Below are 24,870 nucleotides of genomic sequence, written 5' to 3'. Positions count from 1 at the left end.
CTCAGTCTAACATTGATGTGAAGTACTACCTTTGTTGTAATAGAAAATACTTTTTAAAAATCTAGCTGAAATTCTTCTTTGAAAATTATATGAATAAGAAATACTTATTCCCCAAGTAAGGTTTTCAGGTTATGACTTGACAACATTGTGTTTGTTTTTGTACATTTTGATGTAATTTGAGACCTAATATGCTCTAAGATGAGACACTGGGGAGTTATTCATAGAGCATAAATCAATATAAAGTTAAATAAAAGTATTGCAAGTTTTCAATTTTGAACCAATTTATTGTTGTGAGAAAGATCTTGTATTCTATGGGCAATTATTGGGCAGCTTAACTGATGATCTTTCATTTCTTTTCCAGCCTGTATCTTCATTTCATTGTTTCTGTATTTACCCTGTTAGAGGATAATACCTACTTCTTAAAGTAACTTAATCCTGATATTGTCTGTCCTCAGCATTCTGCTGGGTGAATTATCATTCATTCAAATACACACACACACACACACACACACACACACACACTCTTAAAAATAAATGAAGGTATATTAGTCCGTTCTCATGCTGCTGATAAAGACATACCCAAGACTGAGTAATTTATACATGAAAGAGGTTTAATTGACTCATAGTGCAGCATGGCTTGGGAGGCCTCAGGAAACTTACAGTCATGGCAGAAGGGGAAGCAAACACATCCTTTTCACATGGCAGCAAGGAGAAGTGCCAAGTGAAAGGAGGAAAAGCCTCTTATAAAGCCACTAGATCTCGTGAAGTCTCATTCACTATCAAGAGAACAGCAGCATGGGGGTAACTGCCACCATGATTGAGTCACCTCCCATGGGTCCCTCCCAAGGCACTACAATTCAAGATAAGATTTTGGTGGGGACACAGCCAAACCATATCAGAAGGAAGACCATCAAATCGTGCTGAACAGAGGGTATATGACAGAGATATTGGAATTGTAAGGGAACAACATTTAAAAAATTATGCTGCATAGAGTCTGCAGTTATGACATAAACAATATTATTGTTTATTGAATTTGGATGCATTGCACATTCATTGTGCAAAAGTGGGTACCCATTATATACTTTGGTAGGACATAACTATTCTCAGCTACAGAAACGTCAAACTCTCTCACCTGAACCACAGGGTTTTTACCCGTATTCCATTAATTTGTCTAAGGCAGATACTTGATGAATTAGTTGTGCCTGACACCACTGCCTTGTCTGTACCATATGCTGTGATTTGTGATTCTGCTGGGACACAATTTCTATGAGCCCTCAACTGTCAGGAGGGAGTCTGTCCATCAGATTTGGAAGAACTGAGCTGAACACAGCTAGTAATTCTAACTTTTTAGCTTGGGAGATGTGAAAAATTGAGAATTTGACACATTCAGTCATAAAATACAGTTTCAGTGATATATAACTCACTAGTGGTGTGGATATTATTAATTCAGAGTATGATAATTTCTTAAACAGGCTGAGACACATTTCTACTTGCAAACTGCATGGCATGGTTCTTTGAGGCAAATTGTTAATGAAAACAATATGCTGAAGCTAATGCCAGAGACATAGTTATCCTCCATAGTTTTGTTGTGGGGAGGAAAAATATTGGATAGAGAATTGAGTTTAGAATGAAAAAAAATTGAATGAGAATTTTGCCACCTACCAACCTACTGCTAAACTTACTCTAAAGTTGTTTCTTTCTTGAAGATTTAATTAAATTTAATTTTTAATTGACAATAATTGCACATATTTATGGGGTACATGATTTTATCTTTTTAAAAAATTGTGTGGGTCCATAGTAGGTGTACATGTTTGTAAGGTACATGGGATGTCTTGATACAGGCCTGCAATGAGAAATAATCACATCATGGAGAATGGGGTATCCATTCCCTCAAGAATTTATCCTTTGTGTTACCAACAGTCCAATTACATTCTTTTAGTTATTTTAAAATGCACTATTAAGTTATCGGCTATAGTCACCCCATTGTGCTGTCAAGTAGTAGATATTATTCTTTCTATTTTTTTTTTGTACTTATTAACTATCCCTACCTTTCCCCTAGACTCCCACTATCTTTCCCAGCCTCTGGGAGCACCATCCTTCTATTATCTATGTCTATGTGTTCAACTGTTTTGATTTCATATGTGTAATGATGAGAACAGGGTAATTAGCATATTCATCATCTCAAGCATTTATCACAACTTTGTGTTCGGAACATTCAATATCCTCATCCTATGTTAACTATATAGTATATTATTGTTATCTATACTCATTCTACAGTGATGTAAAATACTAGGAGTTTCTTCATATCCAGAAATAGGAAAAGAAGTAATAGACTAGGGAATGATTAGCAGAAGTGGACAGAGTGAGGAGGATAAACTTGGCCTAGTGGGAGTCTTAAGCTTAGTCCTGTCCAGATGATAATTTCTGCAGGCTGTTTTGTTCTTCTTCTAAGAAGATACTATAATTCTCTATTTTATACTGATTTGAGATGCTACCATATTTTATCCCCAGGTAGAGTTTAGCATGACGTCACAGAGTCAGACAGTATACCTGGCCATACGTGTCCTACTGTAATTGCTGACTTAAGAACACATTTCTCCTATTACGTTGTGAACCCATTAGAGAAAAAGTGTGTCTTTTCTATTTCAGGCCCTTTGGGCTTTAGTCCAGTGTTTAGAACAAAAGAGCTTACCTAATGTAAATTTCCAAATTCAGAGAAAGAAATACAATTTAATCTTAAAAACAATTATTTTGTACTAAGAATGTAATAAATCAAAGACAGCTGAACTGAGAAGGTAGTATCAGAGACTAATGTATTGAGTGTGTTTCTGTTTTAGATTTTTTAAAAATGAAGCTGTATTTTATAATCTGGGTTTTGGGCTTGTATTGCAAATCAGGATTAGGAAAGACAAATGCACTGTAAATTACAGGATTTAAGGTTTGTTCTATTACCATAAATCTAAATTTAAGATTGTTCTATCATTGTTAAATGAACCAGAATTTCTTTTGTTTTTATGCTTGCCTGTTGAATTCAGTGGAGATGGATTCTCACAGAAGTATTCATGGAACATACATTTTTTTAGTAAAGAGACGGCAACCAGAGTAGAAACTTGGCCTCCTTCAATGTGGTGCCTTTACCTTTTGTTTAGGGTCTTTAAAGAGCAACACTCACCAATATTTAAGAATTTATAATACCTCTTTTATTTTCTCTGCTTACTTCATTTTTATAAAAGATGGGAGGGAATTTTTACCAAAATATATCTATTTACCAGACCATATTTTATACCTCTGTAACTGAAATTTATTATATATAGGGTTCTCTACAGTCTATCTATAGTAGTGTTATGGGCCACTAGTTTTAAAAGATACTATATTGAACAGGCACCATTCCAGGCTCTGGGGAAAATGATAAAAAAAAGTATTTGCTTAGGTGAGATAGACAAAGACAGATTGAAAGTAAGTAGAGACTGTGTGAACAGGCGACAAGGTGATGTTGGTGTTTAATACTGAGAAATGTATGGCATGAACTAGCTGGTTAAAAGTATTCTAAAAAGAGTTGACAGATTATGCAAAAACAGGGATCAATGAGGAGTCCTAGGTTATCTGTACAGTGGTGTTAAGTAACCTGTGACAGAATGGTAGGCTCCATGCGGAAAAATAAGGTAGGTAAAGGGTAGGATGGGGACTATGTTAGTTAGGGCCTAGGCAGGAAACAGTTGGCACAAAGAATTTAATCAAAGAGACTTTACTGCAAAGACTACAAAGGATTGAATGATGCACTGAAAGACCAGCAACACCTAAATCTGAAGGGGCAAGGGAAGGAGACCAGATTGCCCCATCCCCTCCCAAAAAAAAAGGCTTTAAAAGAGACAAGCTCCCACAGTAAGGCAGGAAGGAAAGGGATTGGAGTTGTGGAAATAGATACTCAGCTCTTTCCTCTCACTTTCCAATCTCTTGCCAGTGTCTCACACAGGCCAAATGTAATTCAAGGTCAGAAGGCTAATGGACCTGGGTGATGCACTACGTAAAGGTCCTCACAGTTGGGACTATTTTGCAAACAGTATAGTCATAAAAGAGACAGGAAATGAAGGGAACCATGTGCTTAGATTTGCTTTTTTTCTGACGTTATTGGTAACAGACTGATTTGAGTAGGGCGTGATTTTATGCATGGGAGCCGCTTCATTGTTGAAATCATCTGAGTAAGTGATGAATAAGGAGCAGTGTTAGAAAGGACAGTCGAAGGGATAACTACATTTAAATCCTGAATTGTGATACATTTATGATGTGAAGGCAATACAGTATGATTGTTAATCGGAAATGCATGTTGAAAAACAAAAAGCAGCTAGATAAAAGAGGACCATTAGCTTTAAACTTGCAAACCTGCATTGTCAGAAGTCCAATTAGGAATGTTCTGTGAACACAGAAGATAATCCATCTTATTTTTGAATTCCTTAGTTTAAGAAAACTAGAAGACCTCCAAATAGCTGCTTTTCATCTCCGAAATTTGTTCTTAAGATCTTTCGTTGTGTGGCCCAGTCTTCTTATTTTGGACTCAGTAAGCAGCCTACTCTCCCATCCGTGCAATTAATACATTTATTCTTCCCATATGACTCTGTTTTGTGCCACAGTGCCTTCGTTAAACGATCTCCTAATCATCTTTCCAAACTGAGTTCAAGATAAACTCTTCTGGGAAACTTTCCTTGATGGTGCTCTCGAGTCTGATCCCACAGTTCCTTCTCTGGGTATCATTTATATTACAGTGCATGTCCCAGAATATCATCAGTATTAATTCACTTAACTCCCACATGAATCTGTAAGCATCTCAAGGGAAATGACACTAATTTACTTTTTAGTCAACATCTATCTTAGTGCTGGCCTCAGACTAGGCCATGAGAAGAGAAGGATACCTTGAATGATAAAAATAAAAAGTTGAAACACATAATATTTGGACAAAAGAGAAGAGTTATTTTATGTTAAGGAGAAGCTGAAGACAAGGGCAAAAGAGATGTAGTAACAATAATAACATCTTTCAGATAAAATTAGTTCTCTTTTCTAAGCTGCTTGTAGATATGGTTTTAATGCTTCTATGGATTATTCCCTTATAAGTTATATTCTTAACTCGTGCACAGATATGTTACTTTTATTAACCTTGGTTATATTTTTCATGAGTATGTAGGAAGTTTCTTATAAAAAAAGAAGAAAGACAGAAAAATGTATTGAGCTAGAATTTGGGGAAATTCCTAGGTTTAAAATTACATTTTCTCATATATACTTTAAAGTAAATATCTAAATTTCCTGCTAGTGATTACCTTTTATTCCCTTTTAAATTAAATACAATTAAATAAAATAAAATTTTCTAACTAAACATTTGCTAGGATGTCATGAACTGAAAGTATTCTAGTGAGTTAATGAGAAAATACAGATTTTTAAAAGTAAATAATTTTTACTTTATTAATATATTTTTAATTAAGTCATTAAGTTCAAGAATTTAATATTTTTATCAATGAAATTCTAAAACATGTAAATTATGAACAATCTATATTTCTGTCAATATATTCAACATTGTTTCAAAGCTCAGGGTAAAAATGAAATGCAATGATATATTTTTATGAAATGGGAAAATAGGCTCTTAAATTATCCTAAATTAGACTCCTTTGGATTAGACCCATTCACTGTCATGTTCAAATCAAAGAAAAGTTTCTTTTCAACAGTACTTAAACTGTTAAAGCTTGTAAAATTTTTATCTCACTGCTAGCATTGCCTTAGAATAAATTCCAGTTGTGACATTTTGTACTCATGTTATTATAAAAACAGGGATAGGCCACAAAACACTGTGGTGGTATTTGTTTGCCTTCTGAAATACTTCCAGCATGATCTGCATCTTTTATATATTCAGAATTTAGATTGGCCTTTCCATCACGGGCCATGATGCTATAAATAACCGATAAAGGCAGTTGCTGATGAGCAAAGCTGTAGGGTAATGTAAAGGTCAAAGAATGATAATTCATGATCATCTTAACAGAGTACATATACCACGCATTAAAATACTGAAACTGAACTCTGGTGGCAAAACACAGGGAAGAAATGACACCACGTGAATTCCCTCACCTAAATGTGACTGTGAGGAGGTTAAGAACTAGAACAAACTTATCTGTTCTTCCATTGAATGTTTATATCCAAGGGTCAGCTTTCTGTATATAACACATTAGAGTGGATACTTTTAGACCTTATAGCTATTACTTATGCTCTTTTAATTAACCTAAAGTCTAAAATATTTGCACATCAATCTGTCTCAAATCCTGGCTTCAGCACTACCATGCAAATTAACACTGGCAGATTATTTAATTTTAGTTGTCTCATCTAGGAAATAGTCGTGATTATAATCCTAACTTCTCATGTTTATTGAAAATATTAAACAATAAAATATTGATACTAACTTAAAAGCCTCCTAACTTAAAGACTGATCTAAAATCTGTGATTTAAAATATTCATATGTCTCAGGTGTGAATGTTTTTGGCCTAAAATCTAACTTACAAAGATTATATTTATTTTAGTGGACTTTTTTCCCAAAAATAGCTAGAATAGAATAATTTGAATGTTTCTAGCATGAAGGAAACACAAAGATGTAAGGTGATTGATATCCCAGGTACTCCAATGTGATCTTGACAAATTATATGAAGGTATTAAATGATCACACATACCCTCAAACTATGTACATCTATTATGAATCAATTAAAATGTTTTATAAAGGTCTAATATTTCTTTAGTGAGACTCTTAAAGTCGTATTTGAAATAAGATCATAAATAAAAACACATTACATCATGTAATTTCTTATACTTTTTTATGTGTGTGTTTATACTTGCCCCTTAAAGTGTTTTTCTTCAGTGAATATCATACAATATTGAAACAGAAACTGTGGTTGCTCCTAACTAGAATAGTTGGCTCTGATAGCTTTGTTATTGAAATTTTTAGTTGGTTAAGCCCTAGGTGGTTATGTAACATTTCAACAACTGTTGTCGCTACATCATTTTTATTTCATGAGACCGGGAAAGAGAATTCCAAAAGCACTCTGCTAAAATTGTAAGTTTATTTTCAAAATCAAGATGCCTTACATTCATAAAGGAGAATTTTATATAGAAAAGCAAGAATCCTCTGTCACTTTTATTTAGCAACAGATTCAGTGAATATTTATTGAGTGCCACTTGAACTCAAGCTACTTTTCAAGATGTTCTAGATATTATGATAAAGAAGTTAAAATGTGCACGTCGGTATGTTTATAACTTACTGGGCATATAGCTATGTAGTCAATGAATTGATATCTCTAATGTTGAATGCATTGAAAAAGTTACATAGAAGGTGCTGTAGAATTCTTTGGTGAATCAGGAAATCTTGAGTTTAGAAACTTGAGTCTAGGATTCTAAAAAGGCTTGAAAATGAGAGTACATTTGAAATATATTGTGGAAGATTAGTAAGTATTATGGAGGGAGGACCAGTAGCAGAAGCTGTAAGTGTGCCCAGAAGAAAGACCAATATAAAGGAGGCACAGGGAAATGAAAAGGCATAATGTATTTGAGTAATTGCATGAATCCATGAAATGGGCATATCTAGGTATCTGAATAAATTCATATGTAAAAATTGAAGGCAGAAATTGGAGTAGAAAGTTATTCCTCAGAGCCTAACAAGTTGAGTCTTTATCTGTAGAACAGCAGTGAGCAAACTATAACCTGTAAGCAAAATCCAACCTGATGCCTGCTTTTGTAAATACGGTTTTATTGAATCATGGCCATATCACTCTTTTAAGTAGTATCCATGGCTGCTTTCGTACTACAAAGGCAGAATTGAATAGTTGTAATAGAGACCATATGGCCTCAAAGTCTAAAATATTTTCTATCTGGATCTTTACCAAAAAAAATTTCTGACCCCAGTTGTAGACCAGTGCAGTGTGAAATGCCAGTCTGTTGATTGTTAGTTATAAGTATTGTATATGATCAGATAAACAGCTTTCATAGAATGCAAATTAATTCACTTTACCAAGAAAATCTTGCTATGAAAAAAATAATTCCAGCTGATCTGGACTGTGTGCTTAGTAAATTTATATAATTTATATGATTATAGTTATATAATATATAATATTTAATTATATATAATACATATTTAATTGTATACTGCATATTATGTTATATAATATATATCTAATATATAATATGTATGCATATAATATGTATGTATCATGTATAATTTATATAATTTACTAGGCACACAGTCCATATTAGCTGAAATTTTTTCACTATCTTATTATTTAAAATGTTTACTTATACATAGGTATATTATTTTACTAAAATAGTACAATTTTACTAAAATAGTATAGTAGTATACTATTATACTAAGTTCATATACCTGTGAATTTACTCAGACATCCAGATATACCCATTTCATGGGTTCATGCCTTTATTTAAATAAATCATGCACTTTTATTTCTCTGTGCCTCCTTTGTATTGGTACTATTAAAGTCATTAGTAAATTTATGTAATTTACTAAGCACACTTGCTCTGCACGTAAATATATATGTTCTAGTAACACTGTGTATTTACTTGCAGAGCAATGCTATACAGTTTAGTTCAAGGACCTCACCTTGAGTCAGTCAAGATGTGGTGAACATTTCTGTGCAGGATATTAGGACCAGATGTGTATTTTGGAAACGACCAATAAAGTCAAAAACAAGACTGTCTTGGTTTCTTCTGGAATACCACAGCGGAGTAGAAAGGTCATGTATGGGGCTATGGAGTTGGCCACAGCTGTTTCCAAACTCTGGGGAGTCAGCCAGTAAGAAGACTGGGCAAACAATACGGAATGTTCTTTTTTCATTAATTTACATGCTAAAATCCCACGCAAGAACTCTGATTGGTCTGGCAAGTTTATGAAGCCCACTTACTCCAGCAGTTGGTGGGTCAGGGACTTTTTCCTCACACAATGGGGTTGGGAGTGGGAATGGGGTGCAGTTCCGCACAATGAGGAATGATCTGCAGATACCAGAGTAATGCTGTGGAAACTATGAGAAGTCTAGTGTTCTCACACATTTGTGGGATCTAAACATCAGATAATTGAACTCATGGAGATACAGAATAGAAGAGTGGTGGTTATCAAAGGCTGGGAAGGGTAGTACGGGGAGCAAGGGGGAAGTGGGGATGGTTAATGGGTACAAAAAACAGAATGATTAAGACTTACTATTTGATAGCACAGCAGGGGGACTATAGTCAATAATTTATTTGTGCACCTTAAAATAACTAAAGGAATATGATTGGATTGCAACAGAAAGGATAAATGCTTGAGGAGATGGATACCAATTTTTCCATGATGTAATTATTACGCATTGCATGCCCATACCAAAATATCTCATGTGCCCGTTAAGCACATGAGTACCTACTATGTACCTCATGTGTACCTACTATGTATACACAAAAATTAAAACTAAAAAAAATTTTTTTTAAAGAAAATTAGCACTATTGACCACTGGCTTGGCTCATTTGGGCTCCTGTTTCTAAATGCTATAACTGAGTTGCTTATAAATAGCAAACATATATTTCTCACAGTTCTGAAGGCTAATAAGGCTACGATCAAGGCACTGACATATTTACCGAGAGCTTTCTTGTTGGTAGATAGAGCCTTCTAGCTGTGTTTTCTCATGGTGGAAAAGCTGAGATGGTTCTAGGGTCTCTTTTCTAAGGACAGTAATCCCAATCATGGAAGTTTTACCCTGAAGACCCAATCACCTCCCAGTGGCCCCACTCCTTAATAACATTACCTTGGAGAGTAGGATTTCAACATATAAATTTGGGGGTATGGACTCTAAACATTAAGGCCATTGCAAGTTCTTTGTATTTTCTGCTGCTTGAAGTATTGTTCACAACAGCTCTTTTAGTGGATTATGTCATGTCAGATATGCTAAAACAGCCTAAGCTAGCACCGTGAATCAAAGGACAGATTCCATCTGATCCTGGAGAATATGTCTCTCATACTGTGTGTGCCCAGGCCCAAAGATTGATGGGCCTTACTGAAGAATATCTTGATTTGTTCATGAATGGGTATTTTTTTTCCTACTCATTGAATTAGAGTAACTACTCAGGAGATTCTCAACAAAGGAATAAAACAGTCAGTGTTTTAATTACTTAATCTGTGTGATAGTAAGAGTTTAGAAATGATTATCCTGTAAGACCTAAGCAACTTTTGTGAAAATAGCATGGACTATAAATCAGATCTCTTTTTATATAATGACTTTTCAAAGGACTTGTACATTATCACCTTGGATCTTTACTTTTGCGACACCTGAAAGTAAAGCACGATTTTCTTAAACCTTTACTACTGTGTGGTTTATGATATGTTTTATTAGAAAAAGATATGCTTCTATAAAACATCCTACTTCCCGCTCTGTATGAGAAAAGATAATTTGAAGGTTGGTAGAGGGACGCTGATATTTTATGAGTGACAGTACCGTTAGCTGTGGTCATTACTGCTGTACTCATTCCAGGAGAGGAGCTGATTTCCTCTGCAGGTGCATGCTTGAATAATCTCATTGCAGACACAGGCAAGTGTTTATGCAATTCTTCATTTTTCCATTAGGGATCATACATACATCATGTGCCCCCAATTAATGCCTATAAGACTGGCGACCAAATGATATATTGCTACATTGTACTGTGTTCACAGTTTGATAAAAACACAAATGCAGTTTGGTTGTTTGCATTTTTCAAATTGATCTCCTGACGTATCTCCTTTTTTTTTTCTTTTCCCTGTAGGCAAAAGGAATATTTCAGAGATATATAATATTAGACAATTGTTTCAATAATTTATTTTATATTTGACCTTATGATTGAATTTTCTACAATTCTGTTCAATTGGGGAAATTATACCTTGATTACCTTAAGGTTTTTTTTTTTCATTATTTGTGTAGTTTCTGGGTAATTAATACAGTGACCTCTATTTGAAGAACTAGTGACAAATGCTTTTATCATTTCTACAGTTGTGACCACTAGTCATGTAATTTCTCCATGGTCTCCAGATCTATTAGCCTTATTCTGTCTCTTCTTACCTTTCATGTTTGCCACAGTCTGGAACAATGATCAACTTTTTATGTATAATTTCATCTGAGTCTACAATTTTTGTCACACTCTGATTTTTTATTATACATGTGCTTTATTAATTTTAAGTTCACTTGGTTATTTTACCTGTTTTTAAGGTCTACTAGACCCTGTGTAGAAAACAAAATGGATATGGTCCCTAAGTAAAGCAATAAATATATCAACATTTTGAGATATTTTATCCAGTTCTACCTAGTAGGCATATAGTTAAATAAATATGTGCATATAATAACATACACAGACACACACACACACACAGTTGAACATCTGGCGTACCGCATGCTACAAAGAGGGCAGTCAATAAATGTTATATTCACTTAACATGATACAAATGTTTTCTCCCATTGACTGGTTGACCTTTTCATCATCATATTGATTTTTATGATAAACAGAAATCCTTATTTTGAATGCATTCTCATTTTTTCAATATTTTCCTTTATGGTTAGTGATTTTTGTATCCTGTTGAGAACAAACTTTCTTATTCCCACATCATGAAGATACTGTTATATAAGTTTTCATTCCAAGTATAATCTACCTGGAATTTGTTATTTTTGAATGCTGTGAAATACCGGTTAGGGTTCATTTTTCCCTCTCATGGCTAACTAACGTATTCAGTTCATTTACAAAAAACGTTATTCTTTCCAAAACTACTTCACAAGAGCCACAGTTTTCATAAATCAGATGTCCAAATACATGTGGATCTGTTTCAGGACTATTTCTTATAGTTCTCTGGATTGTTTGTTCTTGTTCTAATTCCACTCTGTCTTAATGTTTTAGCCTATTCAGGCTGCTATAACAAAAAAAAAAAAAAACATAAACAGAGAGACTTATAAATGAAGCACATTTATTTATCACAGTTTTGGAGGCCTGGAAGTCCAAGATCATGGTGCTGGCAGATTTGTTATCTGATGAGTACCTATTTCTTCCTTCATAGATGGTGCCTGCTTGCTGTTTCCTCTTGTGGTGGAAGGGACTAGCTAGCTCTCTGTGATCTCCTTTGTAAGAGCATTAATCTCATTAAGGTCACTTAATCGACTCCCTAAAGGCCCTGCATACTAAGATGATCACCTTTGTATTTAGAAGTTCAACATGTGAATTTGGAGGAACACAAATGTTCAGACCATAGCCCCTGATAACTCTATAATGAGTCTTTTTTTTTTTTTTAACTTAAAGCATTTATTGATTTAAAACATTTAATGCATTTGTAGAAAAAATCTTAATTTTAAAGTTATCTTCTTTTGTAGCCACATATGAAATGGAATTTGTAAACTGCTAACCTGAGTTTTATAAAACTACTTTTTTTGTTGTTTGTTTTCAAATTTTACTTTAGGTTCTGGGATATATGTGCTGAACGTGCAGGTTTGTTACATAGGTATACATGTGCCATGGTGGTTAGCTGCACCTATCAACCCATCATCTAGGTTTAAGCCCTGCATGCGTTAGATATTTATCCTAATGCTCTCCCTCCCCTTGTCCCCACCTCGACAGGCCCGGGTATGTGATGTTCCCCTCCTTGTGTCTATGTGTTCTCATTATTCAACCCCCACTTATGAGTGAGAACATGCAGTGTTTGGTTTTCTGTTCTTGTGTTAGTTTGCTGAGGATGATGGTTTCCAGCTTCATCCATGTCCCTGCAAAGGACATGAACACATTCTTTTTCATGGCTGCGTAGTATTCCATGGTGTATATGTGCCACATTTTTATCCAGTCTATCACTGATAGGCATTTGGGTTGATTCCAAGTCTTTACTATTGTAAATAGGGCTAAAATAAACATATGTGTTCATATGTCTTTATAGTAGAATGATTTATATTCCTTTGGGTAAAAACCCCAAAATGGGATTGCTTGATCAAATGGTATTTCTGGTTCTAGATCCTTGAGGAATCACCACACTGTCTTCTGCAATGGTTGAGCTAATTTACACTCCCATCAACAGTGTAAAAGTGTTCCTATTTCTCCACATCCTCTCCAGCATCTGTTGTTTCCTGTCTTTTTAATGGTTGCCATTCTAACTGGCATGAGATGGTATCTCATTGTGGTCTTGATTTGCATTTCTTTAATTACCAGTGATGATGATATTTTTTTCATATGTTTGTTGGCTGCATAAATGTCTTCTTTTGAGAAGTTTCTGTTCATATCCTTTGCCCACTTTTGATGGGGTTGTTTTTTTCTTGTAAATTTGTTTAAGTTCCTTGTAGATTTTGGATATTAGAACTTTGTCAGATGGATAGGTTGCAAAAATTTTCTCCCATTCTCTAGGTTGTCTGTTCACGGTGATAATAGTTTCTTTTACTGTACAGAATCTCTTTAGTTCAATTAGATCCCATTTGTCTATTTTGGCTTTAGTTGCCATTACTTTTGATGTTTTAGTCATGAAGTCTTTGCCCGTGCCTGTGTCCTGAATGAGTCTTGATATCTGATTAAATCCTCCAACTCTGTTCTTCTCATGATAAAATTAGCTATTCCCGTCTCCTTATATTTCTATATGAAGCTTAAGATTAATTTCCCAATTTCTGAAAAATAAAGTCTATCAGGAGTGTGTTGAGATTTCATTGAATTGATATTTTTAAAACACTAAGTTTGATAATTCACACATGCGGTGTTGCTCTGGAGTCAGACTGCATTGCCTCAGGCGGGGCGATGGGAATCATCTCTTCCCAACTCCCGTTCCAACTGGGAGACAGAGATCCAAATTATGTAGAGATTTGTAAGGCATATTAAACATATTTCAGTTATTTCAAAACTATGTTTTAATTCATACATGATAGATGTATGTAGCTCCAGAGTACATGTGATAATTTAATACATTCAACTATATCATAAAGATCAAATCGGCGTACCTGGGATATTCATCACCTTAAATATTTGTCTGTCTTTATGTTAGAAACATCTGAATGATTCCCTTCTAGCCACTTTGAAGTGTACAGTAGATTATTATAAACTATAGTCACCCTACTGATTTATCAAACACTAGGTCTTTTTCTTCCATTAAACTGTAATTTTGCACCCATTAATCAGCTCCTCTTTATTCCTTCTTGCTCCCCCTTCCTGGTATCCTATGTCAATTAAAAATACTTTAGCAGGTTTTAAGACGTGCATTGGGGGACATGATTTAATCCAATATCCATTAAAAAATTATTCTAAGTGATGTGTGAAGAAAGAATAGAGTGAGTCAACAGTATGTGTGAAAGAACAATGAGATTTATTATTCTAAGCAAGAGGTAGTAAAAATGTGATGAAGTGATAGCATTAAAATTGGAGAGGAATGGACAATTCAAGCTACATCTCATAAGCAGAACTCAATTTCCTGGTGGACATTTAGATGTAGCACATTGAAATAATTTTCAATGAAGTGTAATAAAATTATAATAATCCTGACATTTGCTTAAAGAAAGATTTGCAGGTTAAATAAATCATATGCATATAGGTATGTGCATGCAATTTTTTCTTGACTATTGCTTCTGTATATCTGAATGTATAAGTATATCTATCTTTGTTCTGGGTATCCCTGTTATACTGGGATATTTAGCATATTATATATAAGAAAGAAAGCTGGAAATGCTTTTTCTCTGAGACATAATTCAGACAAATACAAATGATAATTCTGCCTCTTAAAAATTAACTCATAACTCTGTGGTTTGCAGGACACTAAAGTTCTTATTTCATTAGGAAGAATGAATGATATAAACCTAACCACAAAGTACAACTACCATTTTTTAAATATATAAAATATGCCAGGTATGGTGTTAGGTATTCCACATATTTTATTTATGATTCTTATTAACACCATACATGGAACTATTTCATTTTCTGAAATGAAGAAACTAAGATGTTTAGAGAAGTTAAATAATCTGCCCTAAATTGACCATCTAGGAAATGAGGAGGCCTGAGGCCAAACCCTGCTGTGTCTTTTGCAGACAATTCTATTCCTAGAACCTTGAACAGCCACTGGCAACACTTGCAAGACTGAGCGCTCTGTAAATACATGGTGACTGAACGACTACTTCCACCTCTCTTTCCATCTGTTTGCTGTTCATAATTCCCCCAAAATGATAAAAATTTTCAAAATAAAATAGCTTTAATAAGAAGCAAATTTAAACTTTAGTTTCTAGCATCTACATTTAAATTAGAAAGTGGCAAGAAATCAAGTTAATCCAAAACAGAGTGCCAGAATACCAAACTGTGTGGATCACTTCTTTATGCTTCAAAAAGCTGTATATAACCTAGAATGACTTTAATGTTTTATTCTCTTTTGAATTAATTTTCCAAGTACAGTTATAAATTCTTTCTTTTATAGCAGAAAATATATTGATATTTAATCATTTCCATCATTATTTTTCCTTTGTAATTTAGGCCTAGGAAAGAAAGGATATTCTTTAAAATTATGCACAAGGTTACTAAAATGTGTTGAAGTGAAACTGAGCTAAATCAATATAGAGAAAGTAAATTTGAATGGAAACCCTTTGAGACAGACCAGTTTCCTGTTTTTTTATCCCCTACTTATTCATGTTTTTCCTTCCTTTAATGTTTCTTCTAAAGGCAATCAGTGCTTTAGGGCCTCATTTTACTCACATTAAAATTAGCTCTAAAATGCTAATTGGAGTATTAGTGGTATTATGTAAAAATATCAACCAAGTTATTACAGATTTGGTAGTTTCAGCCTTTGTCATAATTTTATACACATTGTACCAATTGATATCATTGCAAGGACTATGGGTTCAAAATCAAAGTGGCAAAAGTATTATTTCTGATGAAGGTAATGGGCGATAATTATGCTATATAACACATTATACTTTTAGGAAAAAATATAAAGCAATAAAATATGGTTAGTGACAAACTATACTATGTTTTGCAATATTCTTTCTCTTCTTCTTCTTCTTTTTTTGAGATGGAGTTTTACCTTGTTGCCCAGACGGGAGTACAATGACACGATCTCAGCTCATTGCAAGTTGCACCTCCTGGGTTCAAGCTATTCTCCTACCTTAGCCTCCTAAGTAGCTGGGATTACAGGCACACGCCACCACGCCCAGCTTGTTTTTTCGTATTTTTAGTAGAGACGGGGTTTCATCACGTTGGCTAGGTTGGTCTTGAACTCCTGACCGCAGGTGATCCACCTGCCTCAACTTCCCAAATTGCTGGGATTACAGGCATGAGCCACCGCACCCGGCCTCTTCTTTTTATAATATGATAAATTCCTTTTCCAGAAATACCACAGATGGCTGGTACCTGTATGCTGACAGTTCTAATGGGAAATTTGGTGACACAGCTGACATTCTTACTCCTGTCATTTCATTCACGGGACCAAAATGTACCTTGGTGTTCTGGACACATATGAATGGGGCCACCGTTGGTTCTCTTCAGGTACTACTTAGGCAATCACATTTTCTGAATTTTCTCTGTAAAAGTTCATAGTGCATAATTTGGTATCATTAAAATATATTCTGTTAATAAGTGAAAATGGACAATTATCAACACTTCACTAGATTTGTAATGGTATGATGGAGTGAAAACTTTAGCAGAATTGGACATGAATAACTAGTAGGTAATTTTTATTCTATTGAATTATGAATGTTGTCTCTATGCTGAGGTTGCAGCTTCTGGGTAATACTATTTTACACTTGAAACATATGCATGTTTCAATATCAGTCTTCTGAGTATAACACAAATAAATATATACACTTGGGTAATATCTGGATGTGTCTTCTTGTTGCCTTTGATGGTAGTAGTACTACATTCTGCAATAGTCTTTTTCAAAATGTTTCTCTGTTTAAAAAAATTAAACTGTTTTAAACACATAAAATGTTTCAAGAATAGCACAGACAACTCCAATATATCCTTCACTCAGAGATCTTATTTTTTTAAAAATGAGTTGTCCTGGTAATGTCCCCTATAGAAAAAAAATCCAGTATAGGATAATAGATTATACCAAGTTATTTCTTTCTACAGTCTTTCAAACAGGAATAATTCCTTATCTTCCCTTGGTTTTTATAAACTTGCTATTTAAAAAGCCAATAGCCACATCATTTCGTAAAATGTCTCTTAGTTTAATTTTACTGTGTTAAACTCTTTTTTCCCTATCAATAAACATTTTGCGAAGATAAATCAGTATGAATATTGATTTCATCTCTTTTTTATCCACAATGTTTTGCCTTCAGTTGTGGCTTTTTTTTTTTTTTTTTTTTTTTTTTTTTTTTTCCTGAATTAATTTTACAATGCTGATTGCCTAACTGTGATTTTCTAACTCCATTATTCTGTCCACATTTGTAGGTTGGATTCATGTTGAAAAAAAATTCTCATCTCTTTATTTGTCTGTTCATTTACTGTTCTATATCAATGTGGCCTCATAAGTTTCTATTTTAGTCAACATAATAGTATTATTATTTATTTGGTCCTCAAATTTTCTCGCATTTGGAAATAAAAGTCCCTCTTAACCAACTTCCATGTCTCTCTAAAAAGGCCCATTGTTCTTTGAGCATATTCTTTCTTTTTGGCCAAGATGTTACAAACTTCACCTTCTTTTTTTCCTGTCCTGTCTCTGGAATTAACTATTGTTTCAGGAAGTCCTGTATTTTTTTATTCTGGATGATCCAACATATACAGGCCAGAGAGCAGTTCTGACATGTTAATTCAGAGCCCCAAGTCCTTTCTTCCCATACTGTATATTCCCTGGTAGAGAATAATGCATAAGGTTCATGAGTAATATGCATAGACACATCAGTTATACTGAAGAAGCCAACTAAAATTTGGAGCATCTCCATTTATTCTGTTTCATAGCTTATGTGTTACTTTCCAGGAAACCTTGTCTGAAAATAAATCTATAAATTCCAGAATTGTATATACTATGAGCAGTTTTAGAGTAGGGCTATCTTGCTAGAAGCAATCTATTGATAAGGACTCTCCCCCTCTTAAATACTATTAGCTTGCCAAGAAATCTTGAGCATATTTGCAACAAGATTAGACATGAGTTTCCTGCTTTTTCCCCAGTAGAGAGATACAGACTGTGACCAACTGCTAGGTCATTTATTTTCCAAAACATTGATTGCAATATTAGTAGTAGGTGCTACCCCGACTCCTATTTTCTTTTATTCTAGGGTTTTCCTGGCTATTGTTATTCATTTTTCTAAAGAAACTTTAGATAAACGTAATTTCTTTCAAAAATGTTGTTTTTTTTTTTATTGGAAACATTTATTGTCTGAAAACAGTTTAAAAGTATATTTGTGTGTATACATGCATGATTTTGTTTAATAATCTAAAGGCATCCAAATGGTCTTCTGGATTGATGTTATAACTTATTGTTGTAAAGTGACTTTTTAAAAATGGTTTTAGGCAAAGCAATTACTACTACTTACTGTACGATTTTTGTCAATGAAATGAGAATTATTTGCCTGGAATATTGTGGGGTTAGGATTGATGATTTGAAATATGCTCTCTTTTTTTCAGTATAAAATTTGGTATTGGTAGATTAACTTTTTTAAAAGGATTAAAATTTTATAAGTATGGAATTATAAAATGAATAAAATTATATCTATGCCTGATTTTTTTGTGCATGGATAAATAAAATAACATTAAATGTTGCATTAATAAGTTTCTTGAACATGTTTTTTCTCCGTGATTTGTATATAGTGTGATATTAATATAAAGAAGACTCATTTGCTATACATTTTTTCCAATGCCTTTCAAAATTGATTTTTACTTATTGGTTAGAAATGATATTTTCTTGACCTTGATAGTGTTCCAAATTAATTTGAATTTTATAGACTCATAATTTAATGATAGTTTTGCTGGTAACACATTTTTTTCTATGACTCTGGAAACTCCAATTACATTTTTAAAATGTGAATTTCATTTAAAAAAACAGATAATGAGATCATTAAAATTCATCTTCACTTTTAAAAGTCAGGACTTTCACAAATCTTTTATCTGAATAATTCTTTGGTTGTAAAAATTCTATTTTTAAAAAGTAGTGTTGTGAAATCATTTAATACACTATCTAAGTCAGTTATTTTACAATCTGAAATTGTTCCACTCTCCTATGAGCCTTAGTTACTCACTTCATGGCTCATTTTGTATCATTCTAAAAGAAGAGCGATAATAGTTTGCTGAGAGTAATCTGGATTCTGCTTTACGGTGAGGGTACCGTACTGATGAGAATATGTTGGTTTCACGGCTGTTGGGCAGGAAGCTCTTACTGGTGCAGTATAAATAGATGCTCACTCATCTCACCCATCTGTGCGCTTACAATGAAATGAGCTGATGTTGTAACATTGCTGCCCCTCTGGAACCATCTAATGAGAAAGATCATTCTCAAAAGAGTGTTTTAGTAAGCATTCCATACTTTCTCATTTGACCACAAGAATATTATATAATATATAAAACAGCAATTGTTACTGCCACCAGATTTTTAAAAAGTTAATGTAGTTGAGTTCTTAATTAAATGGTGTCCAGATACCTTAGGACTTGACTGACAGATATTCATGCTCATCTTTATTGTACAAAGCTTGTGAGGTACCCTAGGGGCACAATGCTGTAGAAAACAAAGATATCTAATAAAAAATGTCTTAGCTCTTCTCTCTGGGACTTCATGTTGATATTGCAACTAAAAAAGAATCACTGGAAGAATTCTACATGTTTGCAATTTCTCAAGATAAAATACTTCAATGCCTTTTACCTGATTTATCTCTGCAGGTACTCATCAAGAAAGATAATGTGACTTCTAAATTGTGGGCTCAAACTGGATGGCAAGGTGCACAGTGGAAGAGAGCAGAAGTGTTTTTAGGCATTCGTTCACATACACAGGTGTGTAATACAGGTAGTTATGGGGTGAGTGAGTTCTGCTGATTTTTTTTTCATCCTATTTCCTTCCATACTCACAGTCTTCTTGCTCCCCATTCCCTTTTTGATATGTTCTATGGATGCGTAGACACGACATTTAACACTCCATGGGGCATTTTACATAAGGAATTGACAACTTCAGAATACTCCAATTTCTTCCAAGTAGATATTCGTATTTCTAGGAACATTTAATTTGAATAACAACCTTCCTTCACTCCCCAACCAGCCCCACACATATAAAGAACGTTTCCCTCTGTTTTGCAAATATATTCTCAGAGCTTGTACAGCAATTAATTCTTTCAAACCCAATTTAAAAGATAGTCTTTGGAAAACATATTATATTGTTAAACCTTATTATAGGCAATAGATTCACCTAATTTAAAAATATTTTTTGGGAGGCACAATATTATGTAATGCTCTACTTGTCTTCATGGAATTTGTGATAATAGTAAGAGGATCAGACCTATACATATTAATAACTAAAGAAAAGTACTAGTATGCAACTGAAAATGTTTAAATTGAAAATAAGCATGTGCTGAAATGTTTGGCACAAAGCGTATTTCTTATGGATTACCAAGAAAGCAAGGCCTCCATTGGCTGCTGTTTTATTGGGAATTTTCTTTAAGATGAGGCTTAGCTCTGAAGATTTGTTAAAATTTGAATAGGCAGAGTGAGAACACAGAGCCATTTATGTACAGCATTTTCTTCTTAGTCTTAACTGCCTGGGTCTTAATTCCATGAATTTAGAGCCGTTTATCTCCAGATAGAAAGGATAAAATTCTTGTTGAATATTGCATTTTCACTCTTCCCCGTGCAGCTGGGGTAGTCAAGTTGGCTGTGAATGTTCAGATAAATACATCTACAACCATGTGCTTTCTCTGATAGATCAGCTGCTCCCAACTCCAGTGGGAGTATACAGGCTTCCATTGTATAAAAGCATTGATAAGTATTACAGCCAATTTCTTAGAATGATAGGTGTAGTAAATCCTATGTATCTTTTGCCTTTCTCTGGAATCTAGTTTTCTTATGAATCACTTGTAGATAATTTAGGATGTGTATAAGAAGGAAGTTCAACTTAAAGCAGTAAAGACTGAATAGCTATTTCATAGCCTTGCACAATATGAAAGTTTTGTTAGAGGGATCCCAACTGTTCTGCCTCTCAGGTCTTTAAACTGAGGCGAGAAGAAATCTCATCAAGAACATGTAGAAGGTTCTACTCTGTCACACTTGGGCTTCCACCCCAGGTGATGAAGTCTTAACTACTTCTGTGCATGTAAAATATCTATATAGTAAAATAGTGAAGTAATATTAAGGGGAATTTCAGCACATATAATCATTATTAATTTAGCCATTCTGAATTTCTAATTTTTCACATATTGAGATTAAAGAGAAGTATACCGCTGATTTTTTTTGACTCTTAAAACTAAATATTAATGGCTTGTGAATATTTGCTGTTTTATGTGTGATTTCTTCCATAAAATATTATTGAGCACTTACTGCATGCAAAGCACATTGCTATGCACCATGCACGAGAGAGTCAGTGATGAGTTAGGCACACTCTTCACGATTCTGCCGTTTCTTACAAGATTATTCTCATTAGTCTCACAAAGATGAGTGCCTCTAGCCCTTGGGGAAACATATAAAATATTTTTAGAAATGGTATGCTGAACATCTCTGGGAAGTTTGTATAATTTTGTTTGGGAACACCCCCAAATTTAGACAAAATATTTAATTATAATTTTTACTATTAGAGCAATCACATATGTAGCACTTACTGAGTGCTACATACTATTATATGAATTTTTAAAATATTTACTCATCTTGCTTTCACAATAACCTTGCAAGTTACATAATATTATTATCTCCATGTTATAAATTAGAATACAGAAATACCCAGGTGTTAGGTCTTCTGCTCTAGTTATGTAACTACAGGTGGCAGAGGCTGACTGTAGACACGGTCAGGCCTTCCACCAGTCCACAGTGCAACTGCCATGCTACATTGTCTACCAAATTTTACAAAAATAATTAACCCTGACTTTATTCTGTCTGAAAAAAAAGGATACTTTGTAGTTTCTCTTCTTTTTAAGAACAGTTAATCACATTCAGTGTTAAAGTCTAGGGAATCCCAGCCAACACTGTGTGAAAGGTTGAGATGTAAGTGATGATTTGATTATTTGAACAAGGCAAGCAACTGAGATTGGACCTATACGACAGAAGATAAGCAAATTAATAGTGCAACATTCATTGCATTATCTGATTTCTTATTCACAGAGCATTACAGCACATATTGAAATTTTAGACTATCCAGATAATAGAGTATCCTTTTTATTTTGCGTATCAATATTTTTCCATGGCTTGATTTCCCTTTTAAGAAAGTCGTAGTCCTTATTATACTTTTTGGTTTCATCTCTTTTTAATCACTTTCAAGCTCTTCATCTATTTTACTAATTTATTTTTTTCTTTCCAAGCTCACCTACTATGAAGAGCAGTCTATTCCTTTTATGTAAATTCACTATACGAACACAGTTATATTTTTCTTTTGATAATGTGAGAGGCATGATTTCAATTATTCCATCTTCTCATGTTAAGAGGAGAACACCTAGGTTCACGCAACAGTATAAAGACCTATCACATCTGAAGGGAAAAAAAACTATAATTATTTATTTTAAGAAAAATAATCGTCCAGAATTGGTCAAAAGACATTTCTAAATATGGTAACAGTAAATATTTTGTACAACATCACTAAAGTAAAACTGTCCTTGTTAACTCACCTCTAATTGTTCTAAATTTATTTTGAAATATCTGAATATTTCTTATGTTAACATATACATACTTAGCTTGCAGAAAAACTTAATAAAAAGACTGAATTCATTTCACTGAAATATCCTAAACTACAGAATATGTGATGTTTTATGTAGTTATGAAACAGCATTCATTTTTATTTCAAGCAATGGTATTGTTAACAAATTGAAGATGGAATTTGTAAAACCATTAATGATTCCTGTTGCTATTCTTCATTCTTCCTGATTCTACTGAAGTCCACATATGTGGGAGATCGTCGTCAAACAATAGGACACGTGAAGATTCTGTTCATCACATATATGAATCAAAAGCAAATCAAAGTCAATTCCAAAGATGTGTCCAATTAAAAAAAAAACCACTCATGGTATTGAAGACTTATCTTTTAGCTTTCAAATAGTAGGAATGGAGAGATCTGAGGAATGACAAGAATTGAGCAAAATAAGGAATCTACTTGTATCTTTTCACTCTTTTCACTCTTGGTACTTTACGTCATCTGATCGACCTACTGCTTTCCTGTGCAGCAATACTCTGAAACAGGAGTAGGTCTTGTTTGACATCTGACAGCTGGCAAAGGCAGTAGTGGATCGGTGTCTCCTGCCAATTTTCTAGACCTATCTCCTAAAAATCTAGACATGAGCCAGTGGTGTTGCCACTCCCACATTCTTAGGTGTTGAGGATGACCTAGGTCTTAAATGGTCCTTAAATTTCCTGGGTCATTTTCAACATAGAGACATTAAAAAAACAAGGCAAAACAAACAGGTTCAAGCTTGATGTGCTTGATAAATAGTGTTTGTCCAGGTTTTGAACTTCTTGATTGACAGTGTAACTGTAACTGGCTTTTTTTTTTTTTTTTTTTTTTAGATTGTCTTCAGAGCCAAACGTGGTATCAGTTACATAGGAGATGTAGCAGTGGATGATATTTCCTTCCAAGATTGCTCCCCTTTGCTTAACCCAGATAGAAAGTGTAATGCTCACGAATTCATGTGTGCTAATAAGCACTGCATTGCAAAGGACAAGCTTTGTGATTTTGTGAATGATTGTGCTGATAATTCAGATGAGACTACTTTCATTTGTCGTAAGTAAAAGGGTTCTGTTTTCTTACTTTTACCTTCAACTGCCATAGCCTTACTCAATATGCTGCGTTTATTGTTGAAACATGCAGAGTGTGTGTATCTCAATACCAGGGGAAGGTAAGGTGATTTAACTTGATTCTTTCCCTCCTTTCTCTGAATAATTCATTTATACTCATAATTCATTTAAAACCAATTGATGACTGTGTGTGTGTGTGTATGTGTGTATTAATTGGAGATAAATTGGAAAACAGGTGTCTTCAAAGAAAAATAGAATGGAAACAAGTATTTTTCATATGAAAGGTTTTTTTTGTGTGTTTTTTTTTTTTCTTTTTGTGAGACGGAGTCTCACTCTGTTGCCAGGATGGAGTGCGGTGGCATGATATCAGTTCACTGCAACCTCCGCCTCCCGAGTTCAAGTGATTCTCCTGCCTCAGCCTCCCGATTAGTTGGGACTACAGGCACGCACCACCATGCCCAGCTATTTTTTGTGTTTTTAATAGAGATCGGGTTTCACCATGTTGGCCAGGATGGTCTTGATCTCTTGACCTCATGGTCCACCTGCCTTGGCTTCCCAAAGTGCTGGGATTACAGGCATGAGTCACTGAGCCCAGCCTCAAATAAAGTTTTTTTTTTTGAAAAATTACAGGCAAAATTTTCATTAAAGACAATTCATGCAGGGCTGGTGAGCCTACAGGCTCTGATGCATTTCAGAGGATTGTCATTTCTCTGTGTATGTTGTCAGATGTGATAGGTTGTTAAAAAAAATCAACACCCTGATAAATACCTGTATATAAAATAGACATAGTGATCTCTCAAGGAGATACATATCAGCTGGGTGATATGGTTGAAAGAGATCAACTCATAATGAACACCATATATTAAAATATCCTTAGCTAAATGGGCCATATGTACTCATTCTGCTAGGCCTGTAAAATTGTGCAACATAGTCCATTTGTGGCTTCATTTAACTGCAAATGAGGTGAATATAAATTGTCAAAATGAAGGTTGACAAATTATGTCACCATTA

General features: G+C 34.1%; 1 protein-coding gene across 1 annotated transcript in view; it reads left to right on the top strand.

Annotated features, from left to right (window-relative positions):
• The window catches only part of MALRD1 (MAM and LDL receptor class A domain containing 1), a 694,737-nt gene that overhangs the window by 249,182 nt on the left and 420,685 nt on the right, over positions 1-24,870 (top strand). The window contains exons 22-24 of the mRNA XM_011972480.1: positions 16,341-16,497; positions 19,822-19,932; positions 23,632-23,845. Of these exons, the coding sequence (XP_011827870.1) occupies positions 16,341-16,497; positions 19,822-19,932; positions 23,632-23,845 (482 nt within the window). The remainder of the gene's footprint in view (positions 1-16,340; positions 16,498-19,821; positions 19,933-23,631; positions 23,846-24,870) is intronic.

This window comes from Mandrillus leucophaeus, unplaced genomic scaffold (genome assembly GCF_000951045.1).
Source record: "Mandrillus leucophaeus isolate KB7577 unplaced genomic scaffold, Mleu.le_1.0 Scaffold1295, whole genome shotgun sequence".
Taxonomy (NCBI): Eukaryota; Metazoa; Chordata; class Mammalia; order Primates; family Cercopithecidae; genus Mandrillus; species Mandrillus leucophaeus.
This window is presented reverse-complemented; position numbering and strand designations above follow the sequence as displayed.